Source organism: Venturia canescens, chromosome 3, assembly GCF_019457755.1.
Source record: "Venturia canescens isolate UGA chromosome 3, ASM1945775v1, whole genome shotgun sequence".
NCBI classification, from domain to species: domain Eukaryota; kingdom Metazoa; phylum Arthropoda; class Insecta; order Hymenoptera; family Ichneumonidae; genus Venturia; species Venturia canescens.
In genome coordinates, this window is record NC_057423.1 from 3,183,361 (window position 1) to 3,198,987 (window position 15,627).

Genomic DNA, 15,627 nt, shown 5'->3' on the forward strand with positions numbered 1-15,627 from the left:
GCTGAACGTACAAGCTATACTGAAACGCAAACTCCTATTAGGTCTTAATAGTTCTAAACGGGCAAAAGACGTACCGAGTAAGGCAGTTTCTTTCGGGTGACTGTGTCCCTCTCTGTACAATCTGCGCATGTCTCTGCGCACGCGCACTTGATACTGTACACTCCAAACGGAAAATCTCCTGCTGGCGTCCAGGTGTCAACACTTTTACATTTTTGTAAATATCTCTGACGGAATGTACAAGAGAGAGAAAGACCCCCTGACGACAAAAACTCTCTCGGCATGGCTAGAAGAGCGAGAGCGCGCGTTCCAGTATCACTATAGTTAGCGGTGTATACTGCACGAGAGAGCTTTTCGAGGGCGGGATGAAGAACGGGTGAGAGACGAAGGTACATACGCAACCGCTATATCGTCACGGGGAGAATATTACCGAGGGAACGACGCCGCGCACCGCCAGTATCCAAAACACTTTAGTCAATCCTCGGCCGCCCTTAACAACACAACACTTTTTTCAAAACTCCAGAAGTCAGTTGTTCTTTAATATTTTTTTTTTATACCCCTAGGATATTAAGTTATAAACTTTCATCGATCAGTGTAATCTTGTTGTAACACGTGAACACTGTCAAAATGGTACGTTGATATGAATGTTTACTTTATTATTGTTTTGCATTCTGTCTAGCTTTCGATATTTTTATCGTTACAAAACGCCACACTTTAGCGTGGCTGATTTTCTGTGCTCGATTCCCTTTGTGGAATCTTCATCGATGGTCCACGCTTTTTTTCATTCTTTTTCTTCTTAACTCTTCCTTTGTCTTTCCTTCTAATGTTTTGATTCATTGATCATGATGACTCAACGACGAGTAAAGCTCATCGTTGTTTTTTTCGCTCTTGGGAACTTATCTCCGTCCCTTCGAGTCGAAAATTTTTAACATTTTTCTCATATCGTGTCTGAGAAATAGTTGTGACGATCGTCCCCGCAGTGTTTGTTTATCGAAAGTGTGTCGGCTGTAGAAACGCTGAAATAAAATGAAACAATTTCGCTACTTACGACGGCCTGCCTCGACGTCGACTCAACCGCCGGTCGAGTGCTCTCATCGTATTTTCAAAATCTCACAATCTCTAATAATTTCTCTCGGTTCATGACCTTTCGCATCGTCTTACCGAAGTTTCTTTATCTCTTTCGATCCAAAACTCGAGCAATTAATCGCGACTGACAACAGAGTGATACGACCCTTCGGTGTTTGTCGCTTTTCTCACGTTCCTGTAGATCGATTACGAATCTAAAATATGAAAATTTGGATGTGTTCTCAGGCCGACGAGCTGCCCGCGGAGCAAATTGCAGGTGAGTCTCGCTCATTTCATTTCGACCGTTGCGCATGCGCCCACAACAATCCTAACGCTTGGAAAAAAACTTTTATTTCCCTCAACGATATTGAGACCGAAACTTTTCGAGTAAATCTTTTTTTTTCACTACCGGAAATACTCTCGTTCGTTTCTACGTTTAATTCTTGATATACACAGCTACAAGTCGTGTGGCAAGAAGTCATTCAACTCTAGCCGTACTATCTTTAGTTCTTTCTTGTGCCAATTAACAAACGCGTGTCCGTCGACGGAGCATGAAAAAAATTCTTTTCGCGTTTCACAACCAGAATTTTTCGAATCGTAGAAAAACGAAAGTGCCAAAAAAAGTTGCTGTTGACTCGTTTAAATTTTCAAAAGAAAAAAAACATCGAAAGTACTTCGTCCTTCATCCACGAAATAATTCCGTAGCCCAAAATTGTCAGTTACGAAAATATTCGACCTTGTTTTTCCCAATATTTTGACTAAAATTCGACCAAAAATTCGATATTTTCTTTTCTAAACCGTAGTTATTATTCACGCCATATTGGATGCTCGGGCAGCTCTTTCAACCCGAGTTGCGAGAAGCCCCTTCCGATCGGGACTCCTGTGAAAAGTATCGAGTGACAATTGGTCCGATCGCGGTTAAAAATAGAGGATCGAATGACCCGAAATCTCTGAACCCGTCACTTCGTTTCTCGACATTTTTTCATTGCTCACGGGACGCGTGATTCAGCTCGTAGAAATTTGTACGTGTAAATAAAAGCGTAATGCGCCTCGTAAGCGTGCGAAACGATGCGTACGGGGTGCTCGAGGGGATGCTGAATAAATCAAGTGAATCGGTTCAAGAGAGAGCGTCGAGTCGAGCCAAATAAGCTTAGCGCCAGAATCTCGCACCAGAGGGAATGGAAGAAGGGCATTAACATCCGATCTAAATCCGAACCGCATTGGCGTCGGCAATCTCTTTCTCTCTTCCTCTCCCCCCCCCCCCCCTCCCCCCCTCCCCCTTCTGCTCATCTCTTGCTCTCCCTTTTCGTTATTATTAGGCTACATTTTGGGTCTATAATTGTCAATTTTTTCTTCCCTGTCATTTCAACTTTTCTCCTTTTCATGGAATTGGGCTGACAGTGCAATTACTGAAATTCCAGTGACCTGAGCAATTTCAAGGCGTCTGCACACAAGAAAATATTTATTAAAGAAAAAGCTTATTGAAAGGACGAATTTGGAAAAAATCCAAAGTTTCTAGTCCAAGCAGGTTTCTTGGCTCATCACTTGCCTCTCTTCCCCCTGCGCTTTTTCACGAGTTTTTCAAGTTTGCCACGTTGGGGTCCAACGAATTTGACGAAAAAAATATTCACAGGAACTGCGATTTGGAAATTCGGTACGAAAAAAACTACGACGCTGAAGTTTCCAACGTTGTAGTCCAACGAAATGAAGGAAAAAAACGTTTGTAATTCACCAATTTTTTATTTCACGAATCGTTGGTGCAGCTTGAAAAACTACGAACCGCAAATTTGGCAGGGAAGAAAATAGGAGAATTACTGGAATTATTGGAGAGTTTTTTTCGATCATTTCGTTGGACTCCAACGTTGGAAACTTCAGCGTCATAAAAAACTGGATAATTTTTACACATCATTTCTTTGGACTCCGACGTTGCAAAGTTAAACTTCATTTTTTTTTGAGCTGCCATAAAACCACTTCCGGAAGAAGCTGCTGTTGATTTAGGTTTTTCCCTTCGAGCTCAAATTTTTCTCACTTTCTGTATCCAAACTCCCTCCGCTCAATAATTATTTGCTTATACATTTTTTCTCCTTTTTTCCAGTGTTGCGCAAAGCATTCGACAGCTTCGACAGAGAGAAGAGCGGAAGTATTCCGACCGACATGGTCGCTGATATTCTCAGACTCATGGGGCAGCCTTTCAACAAGAAGATTCTTGACGAACTCATCGACGAAGTTGATGCGGACAGTGAGTGAATATTTCTCAATTTCACCGTCTCGCCCTGACAAACTTTTTGACGTGTCCCGCGTCGACGATCGCCTGAGTTAGTCTTCCGTCTGTCTTCATAAAACGCTAATTTGCTTCTTCCTCGTTTCAGAATCCGGAAGATTGGAATTCGACGAGTTCGTAACGCTCGCGGCGAAATTCATCGTTGAGGATGACGCGGAAGCTATGGAGAAGGAATTGCGGGAAGCGTTCAGGCTCTACGACAAAGAAGGTGAGCTTCGAGAGCCCTCGGGAAGACTCGAACGATTCCAACGCGTATAATCGCGTCGAGCAGGCAAGCAGGCGACCCCCTGAATGCCAAGGAGTCCAGGAAACAATTGTTTTCCGGACGCAAGTGTCATTCAAGATTAACCGAGTTTGGAGGCACGCGACGATTCGGGTTTTTCGTTATTTCAAAGCTTCTCGACAGCAATCGCAGCATTTCCCGCTCGTAGGGCCAATTATCATGACGAAATATTATGTCAACGAGGAATTCACGTTGATCGTGAAACTCTCGTTCATGTCAGACCGATTGAAGACCGGGACGAAGCAAACGGTGCCACGGAGGCTCGGACGATCGTCGGAAACGCGACTAGAGTTAGCTCAGCTCGGCACAATTTTCTTTCTTCTTTTCCCATCTAATTGGACCGCTGCCAATGCGAAGCGGAGGCTGTGCGTGCGCGTGTAGCCAGGAGAGGAGAGGAAGCTCTCAACAAAACGGAAAAAGACCGCCTTCGCCGAGAGCAACGAGCTCCCGAGGCTGGAAAGCCAAACTTCGCGTCACGAAACTCGCACACGTACGCGGACGAGCCGAAAGAAAAATGAGGAAAGTGGTGGGTCGAGAATAGCCGAATGCTCCGGGAATATTCGCAGTTGAACTGTCCTTTGAGCCTGTCGATTAATATATTTATACAGAAATATAAAAATCGAGGAGAAAAAACGATGAAACGAAAATGAAAAACGATAAGCTGCTTTGCAGGCGTATTTGCTCTCGGCGAGTGGCCAACTTTCCGTTTAACAATTAACCGTACGAGCGCCCAGTCCGAAATCTCGACCCACTCACTTTTTGCAATGAATTTCCCGTTACGCGCATTGTCCAATCGCTCCACTTAACGTTCCATTTCGACCAACCCACTTTACGATCATCCAAACAAATTTATAGCCAGGCCAGCAGCATTTAACTTGGTCATAAATACATTTTGGGTCGCCCAAGAAAACGGTATAATTGTTATTTATTAATCATACACTCGAGCAAGAAATTTATGCGGTTCGTATAAATCCGCGGGGTCCACTTGATACCAACAAATCGTTGATTCTTGGGGCTGGCGCCTGATGCAATCGGAGTATTTGGGCCAACGAGAAATACTGCGATTTATCATTCCGGGGACAGCGATAGCCGATAAATATGACGACGAAACAGAGACGTTCGCACCAAGCTTGATCAACCGCGAGGAGCGTTGACTTTTCTTCGTTTTTCAACGAATAATGAGAACTCCTGACTCTGAAAATTTATCTCTGAACTCCGTCACTCATCTGCGGATTTTCGCAGGAACTCGAGTTCCGGATGGCGCCAATTTTGCAGCGGAACAGATCGATCGCCGATTCAACGGCTGTCAGACCGAGCTGCATTAATCTGTGAAAAGACACGAAGCTTTCGAGTCTCATCGATTCGTCTCCGGGGCTCAAACCCTTGAATTTTTCTTCGCCGGAGCCAAATTTGACAGTATCCACCTGCCCATACGCCCGAGACAGTTTTGCGCAACCTCATTCTCGAGCACTTGTTTTCCTCGGGAAATGTCGCTCAGCGTAACTCGAACACCTTCTTACGACACTTCCAAAAACTAAGTGACGCACGTTCAGTGATTTACTCTCTTGCTTTTTATTCTTCCTTTTACGTATCACATGTTTTGGCTCCCCCCCCCCCCCCCCCCCCCCCCAAAGAGACTAAAAAGCGAATTAAATCTCCGGAGAAACGATTTCATAAGGCCACGTTCGTGCTCGTGTAACTTAGACTCGGGACACTTTTGGCTTCGAGCTCCGAGCTATCGAGGAACGCTGTCTGACCGATGCGGACCGTTTCTACTGATCCGCTATGAGTGTTGGCAGAGGAAACGATACTCTGAAAGGATAAAAATACGTTTGAATTTTCGAAGGGGACGATAATCGATATTTTCGAACTCTTTCGAAATGGTAGCAGCAAAAATGATGAAATTTTTTTTTTAAAGTCCCCCAGATCGTCGTGCTTAATTTTTTCTGGTATTTGAGGAAGCAATTACGAAAAATCGTTGCGTCGAGGGAGACACGAGGAAAAGTGCTCTTGAGCTACTCTCTTAGAAATTGAAACGATTTTTTTGGATTCATTGACCCTTGCTTTGATGGAACGAAACCAGGAATTTTGATTTTTTAACACTTTTCGATTTTCGACAGGCAACGGATACATCCCTACGACGTGTTTGCGGGAGATCCTGAGGGAACTCGATGACCAACTCACGGACGAGGAACTGGACATAATGATCGAAGAAATTGATTCCGATGGATCGGGAACCGTCGATTTTGATGGTAAGTTCGATTCTTTTCGTCGTCCGGCACCGAGAATTCCATAAAATTTATGAAGATCCAAGTACGTGAGGTCAGCTAATGAAAACGCTGTGAATTTTGTACTTAAACACAAAATTTGTCAAATTCGTTCACTTTCGTTTGAAGTACAAAAAATGAAGTGACTTTTCCACTTCCGAGCGTAGAGCTCTCGCCCCCTCGAAGTTTCAAAGTTTTATTTATACGTTACGAGGGGAGCTGAGAAAGAGAGTAGGAACTGGAAAGATCATGACGTACGCACTGGATCAGCTATTTTTATGCGCGTGACGAGAAAAAAACGGAATCAACTTCCTCCGTATCAATACTCTTACAAAATTTTATAACTCGCAATCGAGCCTCGGCTGGGTCTCGCCTACGAAATATCTCGTGAGAATGAGAATTATTTTTCATTCGTGACCTCGTCTTCTTCCAAGGGGACGAAAATGTACGGAAGCATGAAACACAAATATTTTTTTGAAGCGGAGGCCATGAATTAAGTTTTTTTAAATAAATTTTTCTTTCAAATTCTTCCAGCCTTTTTTTTTTGCTTTGAATCGTATTTTCCTTGTCACCAGAAATAAGAATTTATTAATTGCCTCGAAATGTTTCGATGAAATGATGAAACATGACGGTTCTTTTGAGTTCATTTTTATGGGCAATGCACGAATTATTGTCAAATGTTCAAGTAGAAATATCGAAGCGAGTGGATTCCGTATGAATATTTTGACATTTCCTACGAATTGCGTTGTTGGAAAATCTCAATTTGACTTTTGCTGCGCCTCAATTTCTCTCTCACTCTCCCAGTTCAGGGTCATGAAGAACTTTGCAAGTCAATCGCTCCAGATATTCGAGTTTGTTATTATTTTTTTCGAAAAACCAGAAAAAACTAAAATTTTTGGTTTTTTTTCAGAATTCATGGAAATGATGACCGGAGAATAAGAAGATACTCATGCCAAAATAAGCGTCGTGTTAATATCGCAAAAAACACAATCATCTGTGCCAAAGTAACGTCAATCAAGCAATTTGGATCCATCGAAGTAATTGATCGAGTTGATACGATCACAAACTGCGATCAACGCTGCGACATGAGACTTCGTTTACAAGACCAATTGTATAATCAATCACAAATTAATAACTATTTATGATATTTATTATTTTTTTCTTCTCTCTGCTACAATGTAAAAGAAAACAAACAAAATATCCTTTCGTACGCCCGTCAATTTTTTTGTTATCACATAGGACACACTGAACTGTCACGCGAATGGTGCCTGCGATATTTCCAGGGACAGTGTTTATTGTTGTTAATAAAACTCAGAAAAAACAGTTCACTTTGCGTCAGGAGTTTCAATTTCCTTCCAACTTAATTATTATTTATTAAAATGCTTCATTTATTCTCAACCGTTTCATCAAATTCGTAATAGTTCTATAGATTTACAATCCTCGCAATAATTGACACAATCGCAAACATAACGGTGCATTACGATACTAGCGAATTATTCTATATACGTATATATCTTTTCAAATTTCTCCCGCTGATTTCCTTGACTAGGTCAGTGCGCTTTGAAACGTTTGTCTAGTCTACCTTTTAATCGGAGCTCAATTGAATAATGTTGGGCCCTCGATGACTCCATTTTGTTTTATCTCTCAACGAGAAGTTTTACGTTCTCTAATTTTACAACAATTTCAAGATTTTTTATGTTAACACTGCGATTTCTCTGTTTGAAGTGTTCTAATCCTAGAACCTCGGAAACTGTAGTTCAAACTCTGTTTCGAGAAGCGATTATCGATCATTTCGTCAACATAAAATGTTCTTCGAATCCAATGATGGAGGATTTAATTATCGTGTAAAGTACCCAGTCGCCGGCCACGTGCCTGTTGTCAGCCTTCTTCATGCTTTTACCTTTTCCACAACCTTCTCACTCATACATACAAAGTCTGGAATATCGACTACTGTACTGTTAGATAAATTTGTTTATACAAGTATATTATCGAATTATAATATTTATCGAGAATTAATTGAATAACTTTTTATCCGGATGATGCTCACAGAATGAAGCTCCCGTTTACTCTGGGTCGAAGGGAGACAGAATTTTGCAAATAGAAATGTCGTGAGATTGATCAAAATATTAGTACTCAAACTGTCGGCGAATATCAAATTAAGAGAGAAAGAAATTCCAAGATTACAATATGGAAAAAAAATATTATTCGATTTCCTTTTTAATCTACTATTCGTTGAGCCCAAATTGCGTATCCTTTAAATTTATTATTAGTAGTGCTTTCTTCCTACCACTGCAACAAATTCGTATGGCACACGAGTAATAACGCCGATGCTTGTCTATGTAGAGTCGAGATGAATTTCGTGACCGAAATTTCCGAGTATCTACATACATGTGTAAGCGTATGATTTACATAGAATTTGAAATATCGATTACAATATGACTTTGAGCGTTTTAATACAACGATAATTACCGACTAGACAAGGGTTTCACGCACGTGTTCGTAAACTCACTATCGGAGGAAAACACGTTCAGGTTTTATACTCGTTCGCATAGTTCGTCGTCGAGACGACATGGTAGATTCGAACACGATTTGATTTTACTTTCTCTTCGAGTCACTGAAAACAAGTAAATCGTTCATCGACAGTCCAAAATGAGTCGCAGACTATCGAACGTGGAATGTAAATGTCTTTTGATTGCAGACGAGCTGCTATTTACAATGAAAAATTTATTACAAAATAATATCACCGGTTTGGCCATGGAAGAGCGAAAAATGGCATAGAAAAATCTATGAAATGATAAAGAGAATAAAGCAGCTTTAAAAATGTCAAGTTCCAGCCGCATCTTGTGCTCAGAGTGCACAGCGTCAAGGAAGATTCTCGGAAAAATATATATTTTAATTTCTCTAAAAAAACTATCACATTAAATAAAGCGCGAAGAAATAAGTGCAATGAAAAATACTTGACACCACGGGCTGTCGAATTTTTTTTGTTCTTTTGCCTCTTTGCGAGCGTGTAAGCGCCTCTTTCATACAAGCGTTTGCAGATCATCGTCTTCGTAGTCCAGCTCCCCGTGAGGGGAGTCCGAGAGTAAATGTCACATTTTGAAAAGATTGGGAAATTCGTTGCTTATTTCACGAACGAGATGCTGATCTCCTTGGCTTTCGGGCGTTTCTTCGCAGAATATTCTGCGAATTAAATGAGAATGTTATTTTGATTGAAGAAATCTCATCGATCATTCAGAATCACAGAAAAACTTTGAACAACCTTGTAAAACATTTCAATAAATCCTCCGACCGATGCCGATGCTCATCGTATCCAGGAGTGCGCAAAACTCGACGACACAGTTCCAGATAATGTCTCCTCTAACATGGGAAAAACAGCCACAAATATCTCATATTAAAATCAAAATAATTGGGCGAAGTTGAAAACTTCAAATGTCTCCATACCTTGTCTCCGGGAGGAATATCGAAAAGTTGACGAAGAACGATGTCAATAAGGACTTTTATATCGTTCGTGTAGAACATAGATGCTGTGAAGTCGTTGCCGAACAGGTCAACAAAAAGCTTCAACACAGACTGCGGTGGTGCTGGCTCGTGATCGAATATTCTCACGGGATCCTCTGTGAAAATGAAGGTGATGTTATCAGTGAATATTCCATTAAATTCTTTTCTCCCACATCCTTAAATTTAAGGGAGAATATTCAGAATGTAGCTACACTTGAGTTATTTCTCTCGCACTCTGCATATCGTTACTGAGTAGTAGACTGGCTTGAGATAAAAGTTCGTTGAAAGTATTTCATCGCATGCGAATCTCACCCTCTCTATTGAGAAGGAACAAAATTTTCTGTGTAAATGTTTTTGCTGACGTTGTTTCTCTGAGAGCTTTCAGAACAATATTTTCCGAGGCAGTAAACTGTAGATTGTAGGATAAAATGAGATTCAAAAACAGATCAGGTATTTGCTCCTCGAGATCCGTGTCCGGTGGATTTTCTATGAGTTCCAACAGAAACGATATGAACTCTGGACCCAGTTGTTCTAGAAAGCACAAAGTATGATTATTATTTGTTCAATTCAGAACAAGAAAACATTGACGTAATATAAAAAAAAGGAAAAAAATTGGAAATGTATTGATTTTAAAAAAATGTTTGAATCAATTCCAGCGCCTGGTTATTTTTCTATGAACGAATACTCGACACGGAATGATTATTCAGAGTTATGTCTAATTCTAGAATATGCGAGTTGGCCAACGATTTCGAAACCTAATTTTTATACACGAGGCTTACCCAGGTGCGTTACAGGCATGGGTTCGCCCATGGAAAAAATCATTGTTAGCAGCAGCGATGAGTAATTGAGTTTTGGAACGTTTCTGGGATTAGATCTCATGTCTCTGAGAATAAAAATAAATTGAATTAATGTTAGTGTCAGTACTCTCGCAAAAAAAAATTGTTCAGACAGCCTTAAGGCAGTCGGCTAGTGATTCAATCGTACGATTGATAAAATACCTTCGTACGAATGAATTACTTCAATGTTTGTGTACCTCGCCAGTTCCATGGGCAAAATGCTGTTCAGCATAATCGTCAGCGCAACTGGATCTAAGCTGCACATAACGCCAAAAGATTGCAGTAACAATTGTCTTATGGTCCATCTCGCCTCCATCTGATAATACTGTATAAGTGTCGATATTCCATTGTACTGATCTTGTCGTAGCGCATGCCTCGTCACAGTTGCATCAGCATTCGTCTGTTCAAAAAAATAATGAAGATTGTGGCATTGAAAAAAGTTTTTCGAGATACGAAGTTGATAATCGATGATAAAATCTCTAAAGGTAGCTCATAAAATCATTTTCCACTGGCAGTTGAACAATATAAAAAGACGTAAGTCTCTGCAGTCATACGTATCAACCCCAATATGTCAAAAAAGTTATTATAAAATTTCAAATTTTTGAAAAATATTTTGAGGCGATTGAAGAAAAAACACTAACCAGAATGGAGGTCAATTCTTTGATATACTCGACGATGATAGCCTCGTCCTCGTATAGCATCCAGCTTCGCTGTTGTGCATCCTCTTTGCAAGAAGTTAGTTCAGTAAAAATGATTTTCAATCTATTCGCATCGTAAGTCTCTTCGATCCTCAATTTCGATGATGGCATTGGCGTTTGAAGCTGTTGAAGTACAGCATCGAAATACTGACTCATGCCATTAGGAAATAATTGCTGTAGTTCCGAAACGACAACTTGGACAGCTATTTTCGACATTTCATAGCTCAGTTGCGTGTTTCTTCGTACTTCATCGAGAAGATGATAAGCGGCTCTCGAGTCGATTTCGCACGAGCTCGAGGAGTTGCTTTTGACAGGAGAATTATGGGGGCTCTGTCGAACGTTCGAGTGTGATGGGCTTTTGTGGACTTCTTCGGGTTCAGGTTCTGTACGGCGCGTCGTTTCTGAAGAACTTTGACGTGGCATCTGTCTCGAGCGATTCTCATTGTTAGAACCACGTCTGGAATTCGACACCTGCTGCTGCAATTTTGGCTCCACCGGATCACCCTCATAATTCAATGTCGTCTTTGCCGTTGTGTAACTTGCGTTACTTGGTGATGATCTTAGGTCAACTTCGTGACGATCAAACGTTGAGCCAGAAGTTCCTTTGGTTGGCGATATCGTACCGAAATTCGGTGGCATTGGTGCTTGCTTTTTTGGCTTTCTACTTAGTTCTGCTTGGCGTTTCTTCTCCACTAATCTCTGTAAAAGATCCTGTCTATCTGCGCTTAGTACCATCCCTGTCTTGTCCTCGTCATTATTCAACTTGTTTATACATTCGTCCAAAAAGTCGATCAGGAACTGAGGCTGTACCTGTCAATAATTGGAAATTTAATTTTTTAAAAAATTTTATATTTCTAAACGTCAAGATTCTAACTTGAATTTTTTGAAAGCACCCTTTGTGAAGTAATAGAAGTCAATTCATTCACTCATTGATAAAAATAATGAGCCCAATTACAAACATGGCAGGAGTAAAGCGATAAGCGTCTACTGACAATATTGATTGAATAATACAAGAAAGAATCACATGACGCTAAAGTTTGCAATGGTGAAGTCCAACGAAATTACCAAAAAAAAAACATTTATTATTCAGCAATTTTTTATTTCACAAAATCATTGGTGTAAGTTGAAAAACTATGGAATTGCAAATTCGGTATGGAAGAAAATTGGAGAATTAGTGGAATTATTGGAGAGTTCTTTAGATCATTCCGTTGGACTCCAACGTTGCAAACTTCAGCGTCATAGAATGACATACCAAAAACTAGAAAAACAAAGCATTATATATTACAAAATAATCAAAATCTTGGTCACATCTGCAGTTTTATTGAAAGAACTTGTGCCAGAACACATTTAAGGTACTGACAATACAGACAAATCTCACCAACCTATTGTGATTGTGCAGAGAAAAAGATTTTCCATTGTACGCTATTTGAATGCATATGGTAATACTATAAAACTTATTCTTTGAGTTATCAGTTCCACTAACAATCACTTATGAAAAAACTGTATGCATGGGTTTGTTTATAGAAGGTTAATTTACCTGGTAGACAGAAAAGAATAAAAATATTGATGTACCTTGACAGTGGCAACATAGTTTGACGGAATGTATCCTAGTTGACCATTAGAATTGATCACCTGCCACCAGTTTCTTTGTTTTGTGTTAGTCTGATGAAGAATAAAGTGATCATTTTCGTGAAAGCTCAAGGTCTTTGCAAAAGTGGCCTTAAAGTTGTAAAGAGCTTTGAGCATCTCATAATTTTCTGCAGACAAATACGGGTTGTTACATGATTTTTTTCCCTTTTGGCTGGCTTATTTCTCACTATCAATTATGTTGTAACAATCATCATTCAAAAAAATGTAGAAAATCCATTTTTTTGTATTTATTTTATCGACATTGACTTACCTAACCTTATGTAGTTATCGCCCATCGTGAGAAATTTCGCGTGCAATAATATTTGTCAACTGGCGAAAGTGAAAAGGCAACGCCCCAACGAAAACTAGTTTTTTATCCTCGATTCGAAGCGAGAAATCAACGTTTCACTTTCATTCATCCACAACATTTTTTTATACTCTCATTTTTTTATTTGCGGTTCGAGAACGAGAGCTACACGTCTCAGCGCGGTAGTAGTAAAAGTTCTACTAAAGGTTGGAGGTAGAGGGAGGCGCTCTGTTGACGCAGCTAGCCGCAGCCTCTGCTGTTGGCTGTTTTGCTTTCTGCTCCAAACGTGCAGCAGTAGCAGCAAAGTACGCATGTAGAAGCAGCATTGACATTATCGTTTGACCCTGCACAAGTTCCAAAAAGTCCTTCGCATACGTCATTATTAGGGGGAATGGGAAGAACGCATAAAGTTTATTGTTGCAATTAAAGAGGAATGGGGTGTCCGTTGATGAATAGGGTCATCGATGATGTGATTTTGTTCGTTAAATTAATTCTTCCCTATATCGTATAGGTATAGTTCAAACTCTACTAGTGCAATATATGTCGTGAATAATTGCGATATTTTTACATTCCATACGAATCTGTCGACGGTTGTTACTCATTGAACGCTGTATATATATAATTGATCGAACATTTATAAAGGACACAAACAGCAGGTTGTCAGATCAAATATCCATACATATGTATACGCAAGGGAAAAATGATAGAATGGGGGAACAGTGTTTCAGGGAAAGGAAAAACATTTCTACCAGAAAAACCTATTTATTAATTTATATTCAAAAAATCAACTCCCATAAATTTTCTACCATGATCAAATACTTCCCGTAAAAAACTACACTAAATATAAAAACCTCGTTTCGAAAAACAAATTTAATTTTGATAGTACAACTACCACAAAACAACCCCATCAAAAGCACATTCTACAACACATTTCGGCTGTACTTCCGAAAAGCGGAAACCGAATTTTGAGCTGAAATTTTGCATACTGCTTCTTTATGACAATATAAGACTTCCCCTAAAAGGATTTTTGGCGACTAGCAATATTTATTGAGAAATTGAATTTTTAAGTTGCTATTTTAGCCCGAGCAAGTATATCTATATCGCTTATCTCGCTCGGCCGGTATCCTCACTTCGCTATAGTGCATAGGCTACATGGATGGCAAACGTTGCGCTCCTTGGCTGGGCTACTCCGGGGATTTTTTCCTTAAAATTCCGTCTCCCATTTACTTTTCAAGAATTTTCTTTTTTCTTTGTTCAAATTTAAAAAATAAAAAATAAAAAAAGCGCCGGGGAGACGGAATTTTAAGGAAAAAATCCCCGGAGTAGCCCAGCCAAGGAGCGCAACGTTTGCCATCCATGTAGCCTAGGCACTATAGCGAAGTGAGGATACCGGCCGAGCAAGATAAGCGATATAGATATACTTGCTCGGGCTAAAATAGCAACTTAAAAATTCAATTTCTCAATAAATATTACTAGTCGCCAAAAATCCTTTTAGGGGAAGTCTTATATTGTTATAAAGAAGCAGTATGCAAAATTTCAGCTCAAAATTCGGTTTTCGCTTTTCGGAAGTTTATCCCGCTCTTTACACGAGATTCGATTGTCAACAAAGTTGAAACGCTCCGTTTTGGAACTAGACTCTGCTGTTAGGATAGGTTAGGTAGGTAGACCAGGCGGTGGCGGCATCGCGTAATCTTGTAATTTCTCATAGTCGGGAATCAGTAAAGCGCTTGCACTGTTGTCGAAATATCAAGCATAAGTGTTGATGCTGCCATAAGAGTGTGATAAGACTCAGAAACGATAAATAATGTCTTCGACGGCTTCTGGAAATTCCTGCTCATGCGAAGCTACGTCGTACCTAAAATTCACGTAACATGCCAGTATAGCAAAAAGTAAATAAATTCTGTGTCGCGTCAAATTTAGGAAAAGTTTTTCTCATCCGCTTCAAAGTAATTTTCTTTCGTTCGAAAGAACGAAAATGAGGCTCGAAAAACGTTTTTTTTTACAATCGTTTATTCATTTGTGCTGTAGTACAAACGTGATGTTATTTCGCTAAAACACGAGACGAAATACAATGTTTTTTATTCGGTTTTTTATTCACCATAAATATTTCATAAGAATTAGCGTTTCTCCGGGATGATAATTTTCGGTTGAATTTTGTTTCTCGCTTAATTTGCATTAGTTAATCTTTAATGCTATCTGATGTATATACTCGAGGCTCCAATATATTCTTCCATGCTTACGCGTATTTATATATATTCGTTATAATAAGAACATGCATTCGCACACGCACTCACGTTCTCGTTATTTTTTCTTGAAATTTCTTCTCGCGGTAATCCTCTTTCATAAAAAATTACAGTATTTGAAAAAGTGTTTTTTATAGTATAATTATTCGTTAAATCATCGAGAATATCGATACTTCGAACCTACCAAAGCGAAATGCGCGCGAGCCTCGTATTTTCTGAATGAGATTTTCATTTTTCTATGTCTCTTCGTTTATAAGTATATTTATTTTCAATGATGAAGGTAAGCTTCTTGCGACAGTTGCGATTGAAATTGGCCTAAGAGGTCGCTCGTGAATCGTGCGTCCATGCAGCGCAGTTGTGTTGATGCCGTGAAAGTATTTTTCACGTTCGTATATCGAATTCTCTTATGGAGGTTTCGCGTTCGAACGTTTCGATCTTTTCTTATCGAAAGACATCGTTGGGAGAGGACGGAGGAGGATATTTTAATGGTTTTAAATAATTTATCTATTCTAAAGTACAT

At 39.8% G+C, this 15,627-nt stretch overlaps 2 protein-coding genes across 4 annotated transcripts; one reads left to right on the top strand and one right to left on the bottom strand.

The window, feature by feature from the left end:
• Positions 1–432: 432 nt before the first annotated feature.
• LOC122408189 (troponin C, isoallergen Bla g 6.0301) lies at positions 433–7,207 on the top strand. Of its 2 annotated transcripts, XM_043414833.1 has the most exons (6): positions 433–627; positions 1,309–1,339; positions 3,158–3,301; positions 3,432–3,551; positions 5,747–5,878; positions 6,804–7,207. In XM_043414833.1, the coding sequence occupies exons 1-6, from the start codon at positions 625–627 to the stop codon at positions 6,830–6,832; spliced, it is 459 nt and encodes a 152-aa protein (XP_043270768.1). In that variant the 5' UTR covers positions 433–624; the 3' UTR covers positions 6,833–7,207. The 2 variants fall into 2 exon arrangements, with proteins under 2 accessions (XP_043270768.1, XP_043270767.1); XM_043414832.1 differs by lacking the exon at positions 433–627 and having other exon boundaries at positions 1,270–1,339.
• A 10-nt stretch (positions 7,208–7,217) lies between these two features.
• LOC122408183 (NCK-interacting protein with SH3 domain) lies at positions 7,218–13,085 on the bottom strand. 2 transcript variants are annotated; one of them, XM_043414824.1, is made up of 9 exons: positions 12,834–13,085; positions 12,501–12,685; positions 10,872–11,738; positions 10,428–10,630; positions 10,174–10,277; positions 9,707–9,925; positions 9,338–9,510; positions 9,156–9,253; positions 7,218–9,076 (listed from the first exon to the last, which is right to left on the bottom strand). In XM_043414824.1, exons 2-9 carry the CDS (start codon positions 12,672–12,674, stop codon positions 8,986–8,988), a joined length of 1,929 nt encoding a protein of 642 aa, XP_043270759.1. In that variant the 5' UTR covers positions 12,675–12,685; positions 12,834–13,085; the 3' UTR covers positions 7,218–8,985. The 2 variants fall into 2 exon arrangements, with proteins under 2 accessions (XP_043270759.1, XP_043270758.1); XM_043414823.1 differs by having other exon boundaries at positions 12,829–13,085.
• Positions 13,086–15,627: the final 2,542 nt, after the last annotated feature.

What these genes read in the sequence shown, in the direction of transcription:
- LOC122408189 (XM_043414832.1), top strand. Translation starts at nt 1,285, where the DNA reads ATGAAAATTTGGATGTGTTCTCAGGCCGACGAGCTGCCCGCGGAGCAA. An exon ending in CGACGAAGTTGATGCGGACA is followed by an intron (nt 3,302 to 3,431) that starts GTGAGTGAATAT and finishes TCCTCGTTTCAG; the next exon opens with AATCCGGAAGATTGGAATTC. An exon ending in CAGGCTCTACGACAAAGAAG is followed by an intron (nt 3,552 to 5,746) that starts GTGAGCTTCGAG and finishes GATTTTCGACAG; the next exon opens with GCAACGGATACATCCCTACG.
- LOC122408183 (XM_043414823.1), bottom strand. Translation starts at nt 12,853, where the DNA reads ATGGGCGATAACTACATAAGGTTAG. An exon ending in ACTATGTTGCCACTGTCAAG is followed by an intron (nt 11,739 to 12,500) that starts GTACATCAATAT and finishes AATTATTGACAG; the next exon opens with GTACAGCCTCAGTTCCTGAT. An exon ending in TTATTGAAATGTTTTACAAG is followed by an intron (nt 9,077 to 9,155) that starts GTTGTTCAAAGT and finishes TTTAATTCGCAG; the next exon opens with AATATTCTGCGAAGAAACGC.